The 24,234-nt window shown below is 39.4% G+C and overlaps 1 protein-coding gene across 2 annotated transcripts; it reads left to right on the top strand.

The window, feature by feature from the left end:
- Positions 1-199: 199 nt before the first annotated feature.
- Positions 200-17,387, top strand: LOC121951941 (uncharacterized). 2 transcript variants are annotated; one of them, XM_042498440.2, is made up of 15 exons: positions 200-1,070; positions 4,665-4,802; positions 5,729-5,825; positions 7,322-7,751; positions 8,442-8,776; positions 10,274-10,379; positions 11,898-11,991; positions 12,323-12,432; positions 12,682-12,823; positions 13,241-13,311; positions 13,395-13,523; positions 13,595-13,747; positions 13,843-13,921; positions 15,762-15,816; positions 16,107-17,387. In XM_042498440.2, exons 1-14 carry the CDS (start codon positions 540-542, stop codon positions 15,813-15,815), a joined length of 2,469 nt encoding a protein of 822 aa, XP_042354374.1. In that variant the 5' UTR covers positions 200-539; the 3' UTR covers position 15,816; positions 16,107-17,387. The 2 variants fall into 2 exon arrangements, with proteins under 2 accessions (XP_042354374.1, XP_042354375.1); XM_042498441.2 differs by lacking the exon at positions 4,665-4,802.
- Positions 17,388-24,234: the final 6,847 nt, after the last annotated feature.

Genomic DNA, 24,234 nt, shown 5'->3' with positions numbered 1-24,234 from the left:
AGCATAGTCACACTTATCTTACACACGGAAGAAGTTCTGTGTACAGTGACCATTTTGACACCTAGCGGGGGAGTGACGGTGTGGGCTTAACACTTAAAGGCTCTCAAATGTCTCATAGCCAAAGCAGTGCCAAGCCCCCACCCCAAACACTTGACCCCTGCTGACGTAGGCTGTCCATTTACATTTAGAGACACCAGCTCACTCCATTCTTAATACCATTTCTAGTGCGGAGAGAAGCAGGCGCCTCGGAGAGAAAAAAGTGTCAGAGAAACTGTTTTTTTTTTTTTGGACTCAATACTAGTCAGAGCTCACTTTACTTGAGGTTTAAAATTATCATCTGCTTTGCTGGTGATTTTTTGGATCTTAAATCACTTCTGTTCCACTTTTCTGTATCTTAGTTTGCACACCAACGGGGTACACTGAAGGGTAGAGCTGGCTACGATTGTTGAAAAAGTATTTTCGTCTGTCTCACGGACGCTATTAGTCCTATTTTTGTCTCAAGTTGGTGTCTTAACGTGATTTTTATATCACTGGAAGCCATGAGTTCCTCTGTAATGAACACAGCCGGAGATGGCGACAGCGCAAGCTTCACCCTCATCCAAAATCGGATTGAGTCACTCAGCAACAAGATGGACAAGCTCATCAACATCCAAGAAAAGGTCCTCAACCGACTAGATGGGATGTCCCAAGACATTGACGACATTGAACAGGATATGGAGAATCTGAAGGTTGACAAGGAGGAGATCCATTTTCCACCCAAGATGGTGAACCAGACCCAGGTCATGGGGCGAGAAGTGAGGCAGATATGCAAGGAGATGAGCACCATCATGTTGGTGGTGAACCAGCGGTCCGAGCAGCAGGCTCAGAAGCTTGAAGGGATGGAGAAGCTGGTCCTCAGCATGCAGCAGGTGATCAGCTTCATCGGGGAGACGGTGAAGAGTTCCAGGGTTATGGAGCTGATGTTCAAGGGCCCCGCAGCTCGGAAGGGCTCCAAACAAAAAGACAATAAAGGCAAGCAAGCCCTTAAAAGGAAATCATCTACTGACACAATAAACAAGAAGCTTGACAAGGTGAGACCAAGAGCCTGAAATATTATGCTGAAACTCAACAAATATCTTTTCCTCAGGTGTGCACAGAAAATGTGAAAATGCTGCATTATGCTGCTTTTGCATAAAGTAGATTTTGGAGAGAGATAATCCAGATTTAATTAGTTGCTATGGATTATTGGTTTTCATATTTTGCCTCAAAAGTGTACATAAAGTTTGTTTGGCTAAGTATAACATCTAGTTTTGTTCTAGGGGTGCAAAAGATGCTATGACTTATGAGATCTCTCAAAGATCTTGTTGTTCTTGGCAGAACATGTGAAAATGATCATAGCAGTAAAGCTGACCACTCCAACAGTTCTCTAGCCTGTGACTTGGCTTGTGTATTAAATAGCCCATATAATGGGGCCGGGTAAAGGTAGTGTCTGGGATTTGGCATGTTCACACTCTTGCCATCTGCTGATTGAAGGTAAAATAATTACAGTATAAACTCTAATTTTGAAGTGTTACATAAGACGCTGCACAATAAATATTTCACTTATATCTCATCGGAAACCCCAATTAACTGGTATTTATATTTGTTGGATCTCTACTCGTGCTGAGTGCAACATGGCCTCCTTGGCTTGAGGCTCAGTCTTAGAGCCCCTGGCAGGGCACGAGAGGTGAGGCCAGGGGTGAAATGTGAGCAGCCCTGTTTAGAAATGCTGTTTTTGGATCAGAGCTACAGTGTTTGTGGTCTAAAAGGGCTTTAACCCCTTCAGCTCACCAAGAGTCAGGTGTCAACAGTTTGTGATGAGTCAGTCTTTCTCACCTTCTCTCTTGTCTCACTGACTTGCTTCTGTTGAACAGAAGGTAACAAGAGCTTGCATTATGCTATGTGATTCTTCACTTCCCGCAGCGCAAAATAGCTCTTCATAAAATTTTATTGGGAGTCCTGCTGATAGTGCTGTCACAGCACCTTTGATTTAGAGCCTCCAGTAAATGTCTCACTGCATGCAGTGTTGCAGGAACTACCGCTGCAAGTTCAGAAAAGTATCAAAGTAAATATGTACTTATGTAAATATAACTCCAGTGAGGTTACTGTAGCTCCACTGTGCTTCACACTTGTCAGGATGAGGATTTTCTACTTTTAACTTTTGTCTTATAGGGATACTTTTCCTATTTTCAACCAGCTTTGTATCATAATAGTGTGGGTAATGTTTATAAATTAACAGTGGTAAACCTCCCTCCATTTTACCAGCTCCCAGGTCTCCCTGCTCATATCTCAGCTCAAACATGCATCCATTAGATTTTAGCTGGCTCTAGGGCTGTTGCTCAAACTACAGATTGTAATTCTGCATTTCTAGTTTCTCACACACTTAGAGAGTATAGAAGTGGATGGAGAGACCAAACTCAGATCAAACAGTAACTAGGCAGCACTGATCAAATACAAACCAAGATCCTGTTACTGTATTGCCTATTTCTTGCCTAAAATATCTTCAGAAACATATTTTATTGCATTGTTTGGCTGTAGTATTAGAATATGTGAACAGGATATGCAACATACTGTTTCCTATATTGTAAAAATGGAGGTTGAAAATACTGAGATCAAATGTTAAAAGGAAGAGGCACTGGTCAATAATGAGCAAAGATTCTGTTACTGCATTGCCTATTTCTCAACTCAAATGTTTTCAGAAAAATACTTGTTTACAGTTAAACTGTAGATCATTTGCAGCTGGCTGCCATATTGTTTCCTGTGGAAAAACTGAGTAGCTATAGCTGCGGCTGGAGCAGCTACATGACTCGACAACCATCAGTCCATGATAAACAACCAGGGAAGCTGCGTTTAGCTAGCAATGAAGTGTTAAAAGAGAGGCAGTTATGGTTAGGATTAAGGTATGGGTAAGGGTTACATCTCTTTACTCATCAGGTAAATCACATCTTCATGTATAATGTATAATGAATAAAGACAATGGATTAAGTGGATTATTGTTCTGTTCGGCCTCATACTTAAAAACAAACAAACAAACAAACAAACAAAAGGCATTGTAGCAGAGTTCAACTAACTGCAGAGTTAGTGGGTTTGTCTTGTGTGTCTAGCTATATATGTCTAGGAAAAACGGCCAAGCTTGTATTACATCACCAACACACGGGAGTGTTTATTGGTCTGGTGTGGGGCAGTGCATTCTGGTAGTTGTAGGTTTTCTTCCTCTTGAGCAAAAGCAAATGCCCCAGCCCTTTTCTTTGTAGCACCACGTTCAGAAGTATTTTTTGACTTTCTACTGCATAGACAGCCTAGATCACCTTTTTACCAGAGAAATACTTCTTAAAGTTTGAATGAATGATTGAATGAAAGTTTGAATAATGAACTAAATACTTTTTAATCCCTGTGACACTGAAGTCACCTTCAAATCAAACCTGAGGTTCTTGCATTCATTACACAGTCGTATGACCCTATATAAAGATCACTAAGTGCTGCTTTGCGTCAAGAGCATGAGCTGCACTTACAGACACCCTAAAGCACGTTATCACCACACTCCTATCAATTGCGTAGTAGCAGAGCTCGGAGTCAGATCTCTTTTCCTCTCTGACCTACGAGCCAAGAGCAAACTCACCTGAGTGGTTGTGATGTCATGGTATCGCATACTTGAAGGAATATTGATGTCACAGTGCACAGTGTGCAGCAGTGCAGTTTTTTGAATTCATACTTGTGTTAAATTGAGACATGACTTCTTGGATTCAAGCCAACTTAAATGGATCATGATTTTATGGCTGTATTATATCCTGATGATTAATGACGGCATACCAATCTGATGGGTCCCGTGTGACTCACATTTCAGGGAATTTCCGAGGTCGTTTGAGCTCTTGTCAGGTGGTTGCTTCATCTTCCTCCACCTCCAGAGGTGTGAGATATGTTACAAGTAACTGCTGTTACTATGCCCCCCTCACGCTTTACCCAATCTCCCAATCACAGTTTTGATCTCCAGAAAACACTGCTGTCACTGGGGAAACACTGCACTGGAAATATCCTCTCTGCTGTTTCCCTCATGACAGCATTCGGGGGGAACAAATGTGCAACAGCCCGGGTTCGAGACAGATTTTTCCATGCTAACCTGATCGGAGAGTGTTTAGTGAGTTTCCTCAGCTGAGAAATTTGAACAACAGCCCTACGGTCACTTGTAATATTTTCCGCTCAGGGTCAGCATTGCATTCCATTGCTGAGTGCGACAAGTGATAAGCTATAAATTCACCGCCCCTCTGCTGGCCATCCATCTGCTATGAATAATCAAAGGCATGCCATTATACAAGTCAGTCTGCGCATGGAGACATACAATAAATGTGCTAATCTTTGAGCTGAAAACAGAGGAAGTGTTGCTTATATTTTGTCATGATTTTACCCGTCAGGTCATTGAATTATTTGATGTTTGATTCATTTGTTGTGTTGTGTGTTTTACATCTAACTTCATCAGATCAATGTGTCGCTATCATTTTACTCAATTATTCATGTTACATGTGACCCTAACGTCATCATATCAGCCTCCTGTCTCTCTTCATTCATTCTTAACATGCAATATTTCTTCCATTCCATGTGCATTTATCCGTATAACCCTACTAAGCATTGCCATCTTGTCTTTTTACTAGAAACCTACCTCTAATAAAGCCAGTAAAGGGAATCAAGAGATAACTCCTGCATGTGAGCCCAGTTCTCCAAAGCCTTCTCACAAGATAAAGCTCCATGGACCAAAGCATTTCCTCGCCTCTCGCAAATGTGGAAAATTTGTACGTTTCTTGTGCTTATAGCCTGGATGTATACAGGAACTTTTCTTTTAATTTTTAATATGTAAGTATGTGCTTCTGCAGCTCTGGCTTCAGGCTGGCTCTTTGTTATTAATGTTTTAGCTTAAAGGGCTGCCTCCGTACTGTGAATAGTATTGTGCTGATTAACATGATAAGAAGAAAGTTCTGCATTACATTACATTACAAAAAACACATTGCTGCCTTTATTTTTTGCCTACCTGTGTGAACTAGCCAAAGTGCTTATTTCAGACAGGAATAATACACCCTAAACACCAAAATAAATGCTGGCATTGTACAATACTACATTTGTATGTTATTATGTAATGGATATGGTGAAACTTAGCGGTTAACAATGTTGTGGTTAACGTGTGGTTGGTTCTAGGCACAAAACCACTTGGTTATAGTTAGGAAAAGATCATGTTTTGTCTTGGTAAAAACAAAATACATCCACTCTTCGTGAAACTATCGCTAGTGAACACAAAGTAACTGGTCGTTAAAAACACCAGTGTTTGGTTGCGGCTAAAACGCTGCTGCAGGACAGTTTTGCTGTTTGTTTGTTTTCAGCTCAGCAGGCATCTCATATCAGTGTCCTACAATCTACCATCCTCTTCACTTCCCAATGACCAATACACTGATCTGATTTGTATGAAATGTACAAATGTAACATATACGTTGTTTGCAGAAATTTACAATGCCAACATTTTCTTTTGGCGACTGGGCTGAATAAAAAAAACAGTCTTCTGGTTAAGAAAAACCTTCTAATAATTCTAGAAATCAAAATCTTCCTGTAATATCACATTTTTATTTGAGACTGATAATTTAAGATAATTTATTTGAGAATGTAAAAATTGAATTTCAGTACATTGTCCAGATTTCTCTTTTGACTGCTTTTTATTTGTATTTCACAGTTGAAAGACCACAAAGGTAAAGATGGGGCGGATAAGCCCTCTTTGAGCCCTAAGGGTCTGAAAGCTCAAAAGAAGATGAAGCCTCCAGACGCAGCAGGTACTGAGATCAACAAACTGTTAAAGGAGCGGTGAGTGAGATTTAGGGGGATTTAGTAGCAGTGAGGATCACAGATTGCAACCAGCTGGAACTTTTCCCAGTTGGATTTCCTTCGTTGTTCTTTGTTCAGGAGGTTTTTACCAAGAGCCAAATTATATGGAGTGGTCTCTAGGATGCTGAAGATGCCGATTTAAGAAATTTCGCGGTACATTTCCGATGTATTCTTATTGAATGGGCGGTATGATATCCTATGAAAATGCACACCAAACAGTTCATATGATATCAAACGAATTAGTGCCCCATGAATTAAGTTACGTTCTTAATGTACAGTTATGTAATTAATATACATTTATGGAGGTTAGATTTAGGCAATTAAAAGTTGCCATAGTTGGGTTTAGGAAAACAAACATGATTGGGTTTATTTAGGTGTAGGTTAGTAGTCACTATGGTTAGGTTTAGGAAAAGAAACATGGTGAGGACGAAGCTTAAAATGAAACAAAGTCCACACAGTTCTGAACACGCATCTCCATGGGTAAGTCCCGGGGAGGGCCTGGACTTTTGTGACCCACCGTCACCCCAACCTGTGTCCTTACAGGACCACTCAGCACTGCTTCCTTGTTTCCTTGGTCATGTTATCTCAGCCTTTCAAGATAGTTAGATATGTATGAATTTGCGTGCATTACAGTCTGACAAATCAGTGTTTCTCTGATGCTGTTGGTGTTGGAGACCAGCTGCCAGCCCTGCAAGTGCTAATGTGTGCTCACTCTTTTTCTCTAATAACTTAGGATTCTTTTTTTTTTACCAGGAGCTGCATTTTCTGTAGAGGTCTCTCAAAAACAACCGGATTTAAACTGATAAAAAAACAGAATAAAGCAGTTTTAATGGAAAATAAATAAATAAATAAAAATATCTATGTATTTCTGACGCTGCTAACTGCAGTGGCCAATGTGAAAACACAAATGGCCGTAATTTGGTTTGTTCATTCTGGGCTACTTTAGAAACATGGTGATGTAACATGGCGGACGCCAAGGAAGAGGAGCCGCTCACTATGTAGATATAAACGGCTCATTCTAAGGTAACAAAAACACAACGATTCCTATTTTTGTGATTATATACTAAAGAAAACATTTTTTTAATCTGCTTTTCATTTTCGCCAATATATTTCCCTGAATACTACATACTGGATCTTTTATCATACAAAAGTATGACTGTGCTTAAACGCAGTTGTCCTTGTAAAATAATTAACGAGACACAGCGGCTAAATGTAAATAAAAACATTTGCCCTCAGACTTTTTATAAGTATGTTACTGTGCCAGAGTGATATTGCATTACATGTACAGCTATGCCCGACCAGCATTTACGCTGTGACACAGAAACCAAGCTCAGAAGGTCAAAGTGAAATATTTAGTCCCTGCATGATGTATACATTGTAACCTTGCACAGTGTTGAAGAAGTTGTGAGTGATTAAATCCAAAACCTGTTTGGACTTTTTGTAGAAAATATCTCCCTAAAGAAGCAGGCATTGCTTCTGGAAGAGGTGCAGAAGCTCAACAAGGAGAATGCGGAGAAGTCAGGTCAGCAGCTCACCCCTGGATATCTGGACCTGGAGGCTGGAGTGTCTCCAAAAGATCAACAACCAGACACCTCTACTCAAAACTTGGTGGACTACCTGCGTGAAGATTCCCAAGCAGCTGTGGTTAAGAAAGATGAGGTTGCTGAGGCAGCTAGTGAGGAAGAGGGTGGAGAAAAGGTGCATGAGGCAGCGGTTACAGAGAAGGAACCAAAGCTTGATAAAGTGAAAGAGAAAAAGAAAGAAAAGCTCCCAGAGGAAAAGGAGAAAGAGGTTACATCTCCTGATAAAGAAGCAGCCAAAGCCCCAGAGTTACCTGCTGCCCGTGAGGATGAAAAAGTGAAGATTACTACAAGGTAGGTTATGTTTAAAGAGCTGCCATGATTTGTCAATAAATCAGTTAATCCATCAACGGAAAAGTAGTCCTCAGCTATTTTGCTAATCATCTACTAAATTTAGTATGTTTGAATGAAAAAACACCAAACATTTGATTTGAGCATGCTGCCTTTCTTTTGCTTACCTAAAATTAAATGATAAATGATATTAAATGATAGACATTATTTCTTTCTTTTGTTTGATATTTAGGATTTGTAATCTGGATGAATATGGTTAAGATTACATCACAGAGAAGCTGACTGTGTTGACAAAAATAAGAGTGTAACAAGTTAACAATTCAGTCTGATATCAGGCGATGAGTAACCTATTTTATAGATATTTCATATTATATTTAATGTATAAAAATAACAGTACAGAACAATTAATAAACTGTACAATTAATCCAAATATTGAGATTGTGTTTGAAAATTTGCAGATTATTTCTTATGAAATTAATTCAGAGATCAGCAGTTGTCCTGATATTGTTGGGAACTTTTTTTGGAGATCCTCTGTCTGAACTGTGTTTTTTTTAAACAATCTCATTAATAGGCTTCTTTTTTGACACTTTCTCCATTTTCTTCTCCGTGGCGCTTGGCCACTGTTCTATTAGCTCTATGGTGGTTTTGACTGCATAACCCCCTAAATAAATAAACATCACAACTTTCTTTCAGCGATGATGACCACAAAGATGCCTCCCCAGAGGCTGAGCAGGACCAGATTTTAGAGGTCCGCAGCACGAGTACCAAGTTCTGTGTGACCAAGGAACACTTTGTAGTGGAGGACCACACAAAGAGCCAGGCGGTGGAGGTAAAGGGGAAGGAGAAGAAGGAAGACAACGAGGAGGACGAACAGCAGCTTGAGTCTGATGGCTGGGCCGTTTTCAAGTCAGATGGAGTTGAATTCCACTTAGACCTAAAAGAAAGAGTGGAGAGGGCGAGAAAGGAAAACGAGGCAGAAAACGATGCAGAAAACGAGGAAGATGAAGAAGCAGAGCGGTACTTTATTGGTAAGTCAGGGCTCCTCGACACTAATCATGGTAGGATGTTGAAACTTTGAATAATTGAGCTTTTGTAACCCATTTTAAGGCAGTAGCAGAAAAAGTTAATTACAAAATCTGCATGCTGGAGGCTATTGGAGATTCTCTTGTTGGGGGCCTAATTTCTGTGTAATTGAATTATAATACCTAAATAGTCTATAGCTGTTTTTTTTAATAACTTGATATTAACACTAGACCGATATAGACTGCATATAAAGATGGGCAATACAAAAATGAAGCCAAAATAATCTGGATATGGGCAATGCCATCATGCATCGGTGACGGCAACTCAATTGCGAACACTTCGATTGGCACACAGAACTGTCAATCATTTCACCACACCCCCTTTTTATAGCAGAAAGCTAGTTAAACAACACTACAACAAACATCAGCATGATAAGAACTACGCAGGATTTATGACAAATACTGCAGCCAGCCAGCAGGGGACAATCAAGATCAAGATGCTCCGCAAAAATGATGCTGTCGTGTCATCCATCTTTAAATACTATCTATTGATACATCAACCAATATTAAGGTATTACAGTTAGGTTATATATTGTTTTGGTGTATATGATGGCTGATACATTGCAAGGAGCTGCAGTGTAAATTTGAAAGCAGGTTTATTTAGTTACATTGTTGTAATTCCATAGTTTGTGCACCAGAGAGCACAGACACGCTGATTTTTTAGTTGATTTTTTAAAATAACCAATTTATTAATTTGGCTTTCAATTCTCAGTATCAATATGAAGTAATCACAATATTCCTACTTGTGCAAAGATAAATAAGTAAATAAATAAATAAATAAATAAAATCTGAAATAATATTTTTTTAAACAACCAAGAGACGATAAGATAGACAACACTAACATGCGTTAAAGTAACAAAGTTACATTTTGCACTGATTTGACAGATGATGAATACATACACAATTGTCTCACAAAGCGTGTGATAAAAGGCTGCCATACTTTAAGAATCTGTCAATAATCCCCTGAATAGCAAATCTCATTGTGACAAGATGATGAAGTTTTTTTAAAACTGTAAAACATCCTGCATAATTTCTTTGTCACAATTATTAAAAACAAGAAAATATTAATGTTATGTGTTGTAAAAAACAACAACAGAAAATCCCACACAATCTAGTAATATATATTTTTTTGAACTCGCCTCAAATACTAAGTAGGTCCAACATAACAGTGGAAGTAAAAGAAGACCCTGGCAGTATATGACTAGAGGATGTGTTTTACCAAAGCGTTGTTACTCCTCTGTGATATTTAAACAACAACTGCGCCTGTGGTTGATGTTTATCATAGCATGTTAATGCACAATGTGCTAACTTGATTATAGCAGCCATGCACCCTTTCAAAAGCCTTAGTGTAGTTAATTAACAATGAAGCTCCTGTGTTCTCACATTCCTCATAACTTATTAAAACAGATTATATCTTTTCTGGGGTCCCCCATCTTACTTTAGACACCAGTCTTCCTCCGGTGGCTCCCTTTAATCACCGCATTGTTTCTGCCAAGCCCAACCAGATCATCAACTTCTACACCATCAACTGGCAGGAGGTCCTGGGCGGGTGAGCACTTTTCAAATTTCTCTGTCATGTAAAAAATGAAAGCTATTGACGACCAGTTGATCTATCAGAGATCAAAGGCAGTGAGGTTCCCATAAGGCCTTATAACGTAACCCTCGCTCTCTCCCCTGGTTCATAACTCCAGAGTCACGGCAGTTATTTTTACTTCGGGACTGAGTGGTATGTGAAACTGTATCCCTGGTGCCAGCTGGTAGCTAATCACTAAGTGTTAATCCAAGTCTTCAAAAAGGAGACACAGCCCAGCTCAGATTTAATGAAATAACAGATTAAACTCAACACTGTCCTAAAACCTCCCTGTCTCACGCAAGATCAGTTTTTGATTTGTCATGGAAACATAAAACACAGTCTCATTCCTGTCTCTCAACTGTGTCTGGACTGCTGAGATGCAGAGGTGTGGATATGATGACATAAGGCTTTACTTGACAAAATATTGCAACTTGACATGGACTTTTACACCAATGACTTGTGATTTCCTCGGACTTGAGCATTTTGTCTTGAAAATACTTGGTACCTTTCCCCAAGCCCAAAGATTAAAAACTTAAAAGTTTGCAGCAAATCTGTATGTTTCCCTTAACTTCCTGGAGTGTTTCTCATATATATATTTAGTATTAGCGCTCCTCTATTTGTATTGACTCCCCTACACACACACACACACACACACACACACACACATATATATATATATATATATATATATATCAAGTCCATAAACACTTGAGGTTTAGGACTCGAAACTCAAAGTTTAAGACTTGACACTTGACTTGGGACTTATAGCCCTGATTTGGGACTTCCTTGTCTTGACATGTGACGAGCAACACAATGACTTGGTCCCACCTCTGCTAGGATGAACAATTTGAGGCAGCCCATTCTCATACCAAAGTTGTCAAATACCGCTGCTTGATCAGTGATTTCGGCGACACTGACACCTTTTGTGGTTGTATGATACGCCACCAGGACACGTCAGTTTATAAACACGGCTGGTAATAATGTAGTATAAGGAGCTGGAAAGTGCCTTCAGAGTAGGTGGATGTGGGATCTGGGCTTTCACTCAGTAGCCTGCTGTTTGCTTCCCATATGAATGTTAAGCCAAACCATGATGTTTTTCTTCCAAAACTAACCATGTGCTTTTGTTGCCTAAACCTCACCACGTTCTTGTGTTGCACATGGTAAAAACGAGGTGTTTTACCAACATTGTCAGTTTACTTTGATAAAGACAGTATACATCTAACAAGCAGAAACTACATTTCCTGTGAAAACCAACGTGCATTTTGAAAAAATGCCATGCATTTACCAAGCATAAACTGACACGCCGTCCTGGAACGTCAACAACAGACACAGGAGGATACCTAGTTGTCATATGTAGTCGTGAAGGACAAGAACGACCAAGCAGCAATATTTGATGCGTTGGGAGGAGAATATGTTGTTTGACGTGACAGAGTTTGCATCTGTTTCTTTGTAACTATAAATGTATGGGTTTTTTTTTCTTTCTCTCTCTTTAAGGGGTCGTTTCGGCCAGGTGCACAAATGTGTTGAAAACTCCTCTGGTCTCACTTTGGCAGCGAAGGTCATCAAAGCCAGGACTCTGAAAGAAAAGGTACTGCACCTAATGTTCATCATGGTGAAATAGTATTGTTGTTACTACAGTAAGAGCCACGCCACATGATATAAAAAGCAACGGGGCCCAGTTACAATTTTCAGTACATACTAGTCCACTACAAGGCCATTTGGAACAGAAGCAAAGGGAATACTTCTCCCCTAGGTGAGAAATATTTGACCTAGAAGATAAGATGCATTGTCTCATAGCAGGGAACAGCTGAAACCTCTCATCGTGTCCGTGTGTGCTCGCTTGTCTGTGTTTGTCTGCATTCGTATCTGTTTGTCTGGCACTGCATCTGCCTGTCTGTCTACGCCTGTGTTTTTGGTAGGAGGTGGTGAAGAATGAGATCCAGGTCATGAATAATCTGGACCATGCCAGCCTGATCCAGCTCTATGCAGCTTATGAGTCAAGAAATGACATCATCCTTGTACTTGAATAGTATGCTCCTTCTTTCGTATTTTCGGCATGTGCTAATTCCTTTAAAAACATCAAATAATTGTCCTTCATAGACTTTAAACTTCTACAAGATACTTCAGTAATGTTCAGTAGAATTTTGGTTAAGTTTGTTTGACAAACGTAGTCTTGATAATGTGGATTAATATGTTAAAATAATATTTTTTTTAGCTGTAAAAATGCATTAAATTTAGGGTGTTTGAGTGATGTGTTTTATGCATTTGTCTCTAATAGTGTTGGTGGAGGGGAGCTGTTTGACAGGATCATTGATGAAAACTACAAGTTAATGGAGCTCGATGCTGTTGTGTTCATCAGGCAGATCTGTGAGGGCTTGCAGCACATGCACAAAATGTACATTCTACATTTGGATTTAAAGGTAACCAAGTCATTTATATTTGCTGATACTTTAAACATATCCACAGTAGCACACATGAAACATAATCTGTGAAAAAAAAAAAAAATTCTTTCCCTCTTTGTAGTACTTATAATGGTGTTAGTGAGAATCAACTGCACATGATGAGCCAAAACTAAGCACCGCCCACCGATTTTCTCATGTTACAGCTAAACAGTACACTAAAATATGTTTTTGAAAACAACATATTGCAAATGCCATAAGGAGCACTAGAGGGACGCTAAGGAATATGATTTTTTCCCACTGATTTTTTGTTTCATGTATAATTGTCAAGATGTGGAGACAGTTTCAGCAAAAAAGACTAAACGTATTGTTATTGAAGTTGCAAACTAACTTTACAGCATTCTTGGTGTTTTATCTGTCATTTTCTTGAAATTTCAGCCAGAAAACATTCTGTGTGTGGACCCAGTTGCAAATAAAATCAAAATCATTGACTTCGGCCTTGCTAGGATGTAAGTTCAGTACCAGCATTTACATCTGCTTTTATTATTTTTCAATGTAATCATACTAAATGATAATGCCTTTTCTTACATAGATATAAACCACGTGAGAAACTGCGAGTGAATTTTGGCACACCAGAGTTTCTCGCTCCTGAAGTCATCAACTACGACTTTGTGTCTTTCAACACAGACATGTGGAGCCTTGGCGTCATCACCTACATGCTGTAAGTAAACACTGACATATCCACACTAACGCACAACCTAATAACTAATGATTGTGTGCCTCTTTTGTTAGTCTGAGCGGTCTTTGTCCTTTCCTCGGCGATGATGACAACGAGACTCTAAACAACATCTTGGCCTGTAAATGGAGCTTTGAGGAACAAGAGTTTGTAGATACGTCAGAAGAAGCCAAAGACTTCATCTCCAGACTCCTCATGGTAAACAAAAGGTATCCATCATCTCATTCTGTATCACTGTCCCTCTGCGTATGCCTGTGTGGTGATTTGTAACATAATATTTATGTGTCATTGTGTTTGTCATCAGTTGGAGGATGGGGGCGTCTGAGGCCTTGAAACATCCTTGGCTAGCTGACCCAGTCCTTCATCATCGCCTTTATACAAAGGTAGAATACACAGTCCTCACTTGCATTTATCATAAACAAGAGACTGCATAGGGTTGCTGATGTTAAAAAACGTAATTCTACAAAATACCTTTTACTTAAGAAACTTAGTATTAAAAGTATTAAAATTCAACTTTAAAAAATGTGTTGCACTTTCTGAAGCTCATACATAACAGTCCTACATTTTAAAGTTTTTCTTAGATGTTGTAGAGAGGCTTCAGAAAGAAAATATGCACAGGTTTGAGAACTACCAATCACATCATACTGGAAGAAGTTGAACTACACGGAGGAAATGTAGTATGGTTAACTAAAGCTTCTTAGAAACAGTGGTTCAAACTTCTTTGTAAAAACTGATCAAATTGACAATGAACATGGGATATGAAATCAGAACAAAATATATTACAAAGACATCGCATGCCAGCAAAAAATGACACTCAGGTTTATTACAAAAAGTGCTCACATGTTCAGGTCATAAACCAAAAAACATTATTCATGATAAAGTATGTCAGTTTTGGTTTTGTATACAATGTTCATCAGTCAGACACCTAGCTTCAGAAACTAAGTTCAGGTGGAGGTATTACACCAAGCAAGATTCCTGAGGTAAGGTAACGTCTGAAATAGCATGCAACAACTTCTCTGAACATTTGTTTGTAATGAATAACAATAATTAATCCCTATAACTACTTGTGGTCAAAGGGGGTTCAGTTACAGTAAAGAGGCAATGGTAAAATAGAAATAACAAATACTTCCTTTCTTTTTATTGCCCCACAGTTTGTATATTTTAATGCTTAACTGCACAAAAATGGCCAAAATGTGTAATTTGACTACTTGAATCACTTTGCAAATATGACATGATTTGTACTTGAACTCAATGAATGAATGAATCTTTATTTCAAACATATAAAAAAACAAAACAAATAAGACAAATAAAAGCAAACAAACCTTACAACCAAGTGCAATGAGCAAAAGCAAAAACACAAAAAAGACTTCCAATAAAAAGCCTTTATATCCGTCTAAACAAATACTCAAGCCTCGCTAAAGCTCCCTGTGTCCAACTATCCAGTCAGCTTAAACATGTAGGCTACTCAAATAACTCCAGGAGAACCAGGGTTCTGTTTCAAAGTTTACTTGGGTATTTCCCTTTTTTGTAAAACTGCAACATAAAATAACATTACGTTACATTTACATTACATATATGAAATACTAGATGTTACACATCAAATATAAACTTTACACTGAGCAAATGTGTGATAACACATAAATATAACAATAACTAAAGATATAACTTAGCATGTATGTTTAGCTGCGGCCACATAGCATAATTTAAATCACAACAAATAAACATTTCTACAAGAATACCTAAAATATATAGTTTCCCCCACCCATGCACTGATAATAAACAACTTACAGACAATGCATCTAACAAGTTATCTCATAATGGATGCAGCAGGATTGTGGAAAGATCCTCAAATGGCTGCCACATGGCAATACTGGCACTACTTCCTGTGTCACAACAACTACTTCCTGTTTTAAGGACTGCTAATATAAACTACCACTAGATGGCTTCAAACATATAGTTTGACACACAGTGTCCACAACAGGGAAGTACACATTTATTTATACCCTTATACCCTTTTTATATATTTATATATGCATGTATGTATGTATGTATATATAAATTGCTATCCATTTTCTACATACACCCCAATACCATGCAAATACGAAATGTAACCCAAAATGTAGTTTAACTACTAGTTTGATTACATGCAGTTCACTACTCCCCAGCAATGGCTATACATTTGCTCTGACTCATCATTTTGTGTGTTTTTGCTTTATTTCACAGAAAACTATGTGCAGATCACGGCGATCATCATGTGTGCCCACGACTGATAGTTGAGGTTGGTCTGTTTTATTCTTTTCTTCCTCTTTTCACAAAAAGGGGGGAAAATAAAGTTATTCTGTTTGACTAGTTATATTTTTCATATTAATAAAAAGAGATTATCACTTCAAACATTTAACCATCACAGGAACAATTTCAAAACATCCACAAGGGGGAAGCATGTCTCAAATTTTGTGCGGGGGAGCACTGCAGAAACGAGAGACTCAGTTCCTGCCTGTTACAGTATACACAGCAACTGTGGTCTTCTGAAAGTGAATTACGCCACTAACAGAACAATGTCTTTTTTAGGGCAACAATAATGTGATGGCTTCAGCTGTGGCTGCTTGGACCAACCCTCCTGTCTATGTAAATGAAATTTATTTTCAGCCCATGCACCGTGTGGCATGGGCTGAAATTCTGGCGACCCCACACACCTTGTCTTGACATGTGATCCACTGTTATAATGTTAATGTAAGCAATATGCAAAACAATATACAGGCAAAAACAGCTTTGTTTAATTAAAAATGGCAGTCTCACCATTCATCATTCATGACCTTTTTGCTGAATAATGTACACCTTGTGGCTGTAACGCAAGAGAAACAATCCTCTTCATCACGTCGTATTATATAAATGGCATTTCAAAACAGTGCTAATGTCATAATCTGACCCACTTTCATTAGGCATGTATCATCATATAGGAGTTTGATTGTATGTGGCACCTTTGCCTTGAAATGTGCACACTGCACTTCACTTTGAAAAATCCACTTATTGAGCCACTCTCATCTATCTCTAACCAAATACGATGTGCTGGTATTTGCTCATTGCTTTTGTATGAAGCCTACAGCATGACTATGTGACTGTAATAATATGTATTGCATTTCTCCTCTCTTATCCATTTTTTTCTGGGCTGTAAATAACTGCTGAACTGTAGATTTAAGATTCTGATTTTCTTATATCTTAGCAATAGACTCCACTGAATTGTATGTATGGACAGAATGGCATTTGTGCTGTTGGTATCATGAGCTATAGTATGTGCACTTTATAATTGTATTTATTTAAACATAGATTACACATGAAGCTATCATAGTTCCATTGAAAGGGCTTGTGTGGTCAGATCTACCCATATTTCCATCCTACTTGTGTTTCATCCTGCTTTGTCCTCATGTTGAGAAAGAAAACATATTTTTACTGTAGAACAAACCAACACAGTTTATGTCTTATCAGCTAAATGTGATATTGTAGTTCTTTGTTGCATGTCTATGTGTTCATGTGCTTTATCAGTCAGTAAAGCTTGAACTAGATATACAGAGAAATAACTTTTTTAAACTTTTTTTTTCACTCTAGCTGCATATTCGTGCTACTGTAGATGCTTTTTCCACAAAACAAAGTTAGCATTTAAACACCTTCTGTGAAGGTTCACTAACTGAAAGTAATACATTACCTACCTAATGCTGCCTAAGTTGATAAAATGTTGTTAGAATGTTATTTTTTGTTGAACACACAGTTCTAGCTAAAGAAGTTAACAATTTCAAATTCAGCATGTATTTGTGAAGTGTGTACACATCCATTAAACTGAAATCGTGTCTTAAATGGGAGTATGTTTCTTTTTATTACTGTTGTTTGAAGTTTGATGACATATAGTACAGCTGAGGGTGTCAGAAAAAATGCACATACATATCCATGAGTTTACAGTGGGCAGAAAGAAATGAAGTGTTTAGTTAACACTGAACGGCATCCTGCGGGGGCTGAAAACTGAAGTTGGCGAGACAGTACAAAAAACCGCCATTCCTTGAATTGTTACTTGAGGCTTGTTTCACAAGAGAGTCAGTCCTCATAGACCCCCTCCCATTTTAAAATGCTACACTCTGGAGCAAGAATAACCTGTTTACAGTCTGGTACAAAAACTGTTTGGTACTCCTTAGCTAATTCCCCATTCAGTTGCCCAAAATAATTGTGTAGTTGCTTTAAGTGACAGTCTGCAGTGTCACCACAGTCTACGTATATGTCAGATCAACCCCTCGCTCCTCCGCAACACCAGCCTCTCTTCCAAATGGTCATGTCTGGCTCCAAAAAGCCAAGACGGAGACGTCCTAAAAGCCAAACTCCAGGCTTCAAACCGGGAGTCGAAAAACTACTAGGTGATGCCACGGTAACTACGTCCATTATTTTATATAGTATATTGTGTTTACCAGTGACTTGCAAAAAAAGAGGTATGAAAACCATGTAAATAGCTTGCTCTTTCAATAATTACAATATCTCTGTTGAACCCAATATCTAATATTTTTTTAGGGATTCTGGCCTTTTACAGTGCTGCAAGGAGTTAAGTAAGAAGATTGAGATTTCTTAATTTATAGATAACTTTAAAGCTATTGTCTTAAGTCTCTTTTCTCATAATGGAGTGCAATGAAGTTTCAGCATCATTTCATTTACATAGCACTTTAAAAAGGTTTTGCCACCAAGTGCTTCACACACACATAAACATACATAAGTACATAAATGAATAAAGCAATATTTAAATAGAATAGGTTTTACCACAATAAATTAAATGTTATGCTTTTGCATGACATTTTGTTAATTGTATTTTCAAATTGCCATATAGCTACATACACAACCTGGACTAATGTTGCACTCTTTCTATAACTGCACAACTGCATGATTTCTTCTTTTCTCTCGGGTATATTTAGCTTCCAACTAACATATTTAAACTCTCACTGAGAGGACAACACTCTCTATCACAAACAGTCTTAATAAAGCGCTCTTTTTTTTAATCCGTCATGAACTATTTTTGGTGAGAATTTCTCAACGCAGGTCTATTTAAACCTTAAACACACAAACACACTCCGACTCAAGATGAAAGTACAGCTGATTCCAGGAGCCTAATAAAGAGCATCTGAGGGAGCCAGTTTGAGCAATACAGTTTGTACACCTGAGAAAATAAACTGAGTGTGTGGGATGATGATGATGTCGGGGGAATGGGGATTTGACTCAGATATAATGGAGAAAAAAAAGTGGGCATCAACAGCTTTTTACAGAGTTCACAGGAAGGGCTGAGACACAGAAAATGAAGAAGAATGACAGTGAGGAAACGCAAGGAGCGTGTGTACATTTACGTTTCCACAAAGTATACCTTAACTTTCAGCCTGCTCTATGCTTTAAAAGACAGTAAGGTCTTATTTTACAGAAGCCACAGGGTTAGTCAAGGATAAGTGCAGACTTTATGGGGGAGTACCATGAGAAACATGTATTTAATCGTACAGAAATACCAGAAAAGCAAACTGTACAACCAAAAAGCATAGAAACCCAGTAGTTGACCACTTTTACATCCAGTAGTTTGAGACTGTCACGGCCATAAAATTGTAAGGGCCGACAAAATAATTCACAGGTTTGGGGTTATTTTCATTTTTATTCAGTTTTGATTTATATAGCGTGCAGTGGACAGTGACAAGGCAGATGGATGAGACAGACAAACTGTCTTCCAATTGCATGAAAACCTGAAATTGACTTGAGCTTGAGCTTCTTCTGTGGATTTTTTTTCCTAGAAAGTAGATGAGAAGAGAGATGTGCAGCTAAATATGGAAAGCCGCAATAGGAATATTTACAGAACATCAGCTATTAAAGCTAACTGAAAGAGTTGTATCTTTTTCTCTTCAGCACCAGAGCAAAGGTAATCAAATAAAGTTGCTTTTTCTTTTGTACTAGTTTCGTACAAGTCTGAGGAGTCATTTCAAATAACAACATGGGGGATCTTCATGGGGGACATGACTCCCCCTTTTTGCAAAATCCCATTTGTGTCCTCACCTAATGTGCTAAATACTTCAGGGTCCTGAGATATTACAAACAATTTCTCATACTGTATATAAAGATGGACAACATGACAGTTCCCCCAAAGTGAGGCTTCAATCTCAATCGGCCCTTGGTGTCTGTCTGCGGTACAGGTCATAAAGCCCCCCCCCGCTTTATGTTAGTGAATGGGGTATATGCCAAACTAAAAACTTGAAGTGCACGCCAAATAAATTAGATGGTTTCTGTCACTGAAGGTAGTTCTCATCACCCTGATGTTTGTTCAAGTGTCTTTTTTATATGATCAGTTCAAGTTTAATTAGTGATTCAGTTCTACAAAAAGGGGATTTTCCGCCATGACTGACAGCTGTGACAGCCAATCCGTACGCTTGCAATCAATGGAACTGCTTGCGATTGGTCGGATACGGTAAGTTTGGCGGGAACTCCCTCACCATGGATACTGGTATGGCACAAACTCCAGCTCCAAATAATGGCATCAACACAAGATGGTAGTGGCCGTGTACAGGATATTTCAGCTTCACTTAAGCATAGCGGAGGTAAGCGGGAGTGCTTCATCCATCTTTATATACATTCTTTAGGACACATAAACGTAGACTTACAGTCAGGATTCAGGTAACTACAACCAGCTAGTTAGATGTAGCTAGCCACAACTTTTTTTTTGGCTACTGTACATTCACACCATCAACACTGAACCTTTGCTGCAGAGGTTGGCTTTTTTGGAAAACATTTCTCATTTAGTGTATGTGTATTAAAAAAAAAAACATTTTTGGAACATTAGCACCTTAAATATGAATTTCAAATACTCTTCATGCTGATTTCCTATAAAAGACTGACAGCTCTGTTTAGTCTACTATTTGTCTATTTTCACACATCATTTCGTCGGACGCAAAACGTTTCAGGTCAGGGATGGTTCAGAGAGAGTTCATACATTCCTCCATTACAATCACAGGCACAGAGAGTCGCAGTAAGTTAATAGTCATTACTCCGAACATGCAAGTCGTTTGGTAAAACAGGTGATACTGATTTCTTCCAAGTATTTTTCCCCCTATTTCTTGCTTTTTTTGCAAAGATATTCAGGAGCCCGAGGGTTGGAAGCTGAATGCGAGCTCTCGCTCTATCCCTGGTCCGAGGCCCAGGTTGGAATGGTGAGAAATTCAATTTAAGAGGAGAAAAAAAGCTCTCCAAGAACTGCCCCTCCACCACCCCGCCTCACCCGTAAGTCCCCTCCATCCACATCTCCAGGGGCGATCTCGAGGAGCCAAACCAAAACCAGATGGACTTATTGGACCTAAAGATAACAAATAGTGCCTGAGTTCCTGTCAGTTAGAGACCACCACAGCTAAGAAGCGGAGCGTGAAAAAAAGCTTACTGACATGTCTACTTCTTTGTCCTTCTATATAAAATACTATCAATATTGACAAGTATTATTATACAGTACATGAGAATATAACAAAATTTGCTGCTAAAGTTGGTTTGTTTGGTCTAGGCTGGGGATGGTGACGGTATAAGTTTGGGTGTGTGCATGAAAAGGGGGTTCATACATCAGGTGCCATCTTGGCTTTGTGAAGGTTCGCTGTCAGCAGTGACCCGAATCTCTGGGTGGCATGCTCTCCAGTTTGTTAGTCGATACACCTACCGCCCACACACGTTCAGTAAGAAAGGACAGAGAGAGAAAAAAGAGCAGGGTGACCCCAGAACTCCTCGCAGCCTCCCTGCAGATTGACTAAGAAAGTGTCCTTTGTAACAGGAGTTTCCTGTACGTAATTAAAAAATATTGGGCCCTGCTCAGAAGGGAGGAGACGGGGCCCGGGGTTGTAGGAGGCTATGTGAAGGGTAAGATTCCCTGCTCCAGTCTTCGTTTCATGTAAGAGCCCCGGAGCTGGCCCTGACGTTTGTCCAAACAAGAGGCTCTCTCTCTCGCTCTCTCTCTTTCTCTCTCTCTCCAAGGAGGTCCAGAGAGAGGACCAGCCAGTTCTCAGGGCCCGGGGGCAGGTGGTTCTGATTTGCGAAGGGGGAGCAAACAGACCACGTTTATGTTCAGTTAATGGCAGTACACGTGTCGTCACGTCCAGTGGTGGGAACATGCTGGGTGAGTGATCTGTTTTTAACACCGCTGAGGTTTGCCACCAATAAGTACACAATTTCCAATTATCCCTTTATGGGATAAGAAGTAGTAAGTGGTCATTTTAAACCTGGATATCACCGATAACCAGTGTTTATGAAAGGATAGTTTTTTGTCTTAATAATGTTAAATGAAAGCAAGACTTTGCGGCTTTTGAAAGAAAAAATATTCTCTTCTTACGAATGAAAAGTTTGATTCATGAGCAAAAAATGCACTTATACTCGATTCAGTCATGATGTTCTCATGTACTGTTCTTATGAAAAGTAATGTTTTACAATTCATACATAATCCACGCAATTAACCTACATAATTGGGAAGGCTGTGATCATATGACCAATGATGAGAGTAAAAACTTAGCAGTATTAAGACTGAAAGTCAGTGGTTAAGTTCTTAACTTTGTGTGGAGTACCTAACGTTATTTGTGGGGCGCTAAATCATTAGATATCATATGAATGTTTGTATGAGGACACGCTGATTCAATAAAGTTTTTCCACGCCACAGCATTCATTGTCCTGGTATGACCAGTAGCTTATGGTGGCAAATGTTAGCTATTGTTTGCTACTGTAATGTATTCTGTGATTGTCAATTGTGGCTATAGTTAAACAAAAGTTACTTTTATCTACAATTACAATCTGGGAATATGTGAAAAGGTTAGTTTGTTAACCGAATATTATCAGCCAAATTTACACCTCCCCTTGGCTTTTTAGCAAATTTTAGTTTATTGTTTAGGAGTCAAATGCACAACGTGATGCCCTCTCACTGCTCTCATGATGTTGTTTTTGGCCACATAGGCAAGTTTATTCAGTGGAAAAACTATAAAAACCTACTGTACGCTACCTGATCGCTAGTAAATAAAAGATACATTCAGTGAGTGCAGTATTTAGCAGTTGAAGAGCCAAATATTCTCCCCAAGAGTTGGTAGAGACAAAAAACAGAGCTAATAAAGTTAATAGTAGACTTGAATTTGTTGGTGGACACAAACATTACTCCAAATGTACTTGAATGTCTGTTTCTTTTTCATATGTAGGCGGGGGTGTAGTGGTAGTTGATGAATGGGTTTATGACTAGGTAGATGGGTAGGTCCCCAAGGAGGAAGTGGGCATACTCTCCAATATATTCCAGTGGCCTCTTGGCTGATAAGTGGATATACTGTAAATGGTTACAAAAAGAGTAAGTATACCCTGAATACCTGCATATACCCTCTACTACACCACTGCATAGGCAACTCTATGCTAACAAGCTCATCATACATCAACTTAAAAAGTAATAATATATCATTGTGTTTAAAGCCTGTACAGGGGCCAAAAACTCCTTTTAGAGATTTTCTGTGCTTCATGATGTTCTGTAACATGAAAAAATGTCTTATTAGTCTTAGGAGCTTGTAGTCGATGCGCTTCATACGTTTATTCTGTGTTCCATTTTTTCAGTAACAGTAAAACATGACTTTGAAACAAAAACAGCCATCTCCCACCCACACGCAGATTGATTTCCAGACGAGGGGGAAACACAGCAGCTTGCTGTGTCAGGTGTTTTCAGTCGGTGGTTTCAACACTGATCAAATGGCCACGCTGAAGCCTTTAATGATCGTGGAGGTTCCCCGCTGTCGGGTCATCTGCTTGGCTCCATATCACCTCCATGTTGGGCCCTACTGCTGGTCAGGCGGTCCCTCAATGGGGCCCTTTCCATCAGCTTTGTATTTACTCGTCCCTCTGGCTCACCCCTCGGCCTGCACGGGGTCTCTGTTCAGTCTGCCAACCCTGCTGAGAGGGCTCTGTGGGCCGAGAGAGCCATAATCCATCAGGCCTCTGTGTGTGTACGTGCTCCTCTCTTTTATGCTTTAGCTCTTGCTGAGGAGTCTTTGCTGAAGGAACTAAATGGAGCCAAGCATCTTGTTCAAACACACTGAAGAGGCATGTTCTCTGTCTGAGGTTAGTGTGTTAATACAAGCGTGGGTGTATGAGCATGCTGCTTGTGTGCATGTTTTATCACTCCGGACCTTTTCAGCCAGACGAATGAACTCCTCGTTGACCCTTTACCCATGCAAACATCTACTTATCCTGCCCGCAACATACCCTTGTCATGTTTTATTGGATCACACTTTATCTTCTCGCACTCGCCCGCACATATGTTACAGCATAGCAAGACATACATAAGCTTCATACATATCCATACTGTACATCTCTCTGTTATGTTCTTCCATCCCACCCACAGCGTCTGTCCTCCCTCCCGGTGCAAAGTGATCGATGAGCTGAGCCCCGCGCTCTCTGCAACAGGGACTGAGGGGAAAAGACCCCTCAGCCCGTTCTCTGTCTGACTCCCAAAAACAGCTCCCATGGCCAACAAAAACACAGCACAAGGCATTCAAATGGCAACCCGTACGGCTGCTGCTATTGTAGTGTGAAACGTTTCCCACGATGGAGCCCAAGACGGGAGAGGAGGATTCGATGGATGACAAAACCCTGAAGCTGAGAGACAGAAGGGTCAGGCCGAGGTGATGCAGGAGATGTAATGATT

This window comes from Plectropomus leopardus, chromosome 12 (genome assembly GCF_026936395.1).
Source record: "Plectropomus leopardus strain MGB_pleo_1.0 chromosome 12, ASM2693639v1, whole genome shotgun sequence".
Classification (NCBI taxonomy): Eukaryota; Metazoa; Chordata; class Actinopteri; order Perciformes; family Serranidae; genus Plectropomus; species Plectropomus leopardus.
This window is presented reverse-complemented; position numbering and strand designations above follow the sequence as displayed.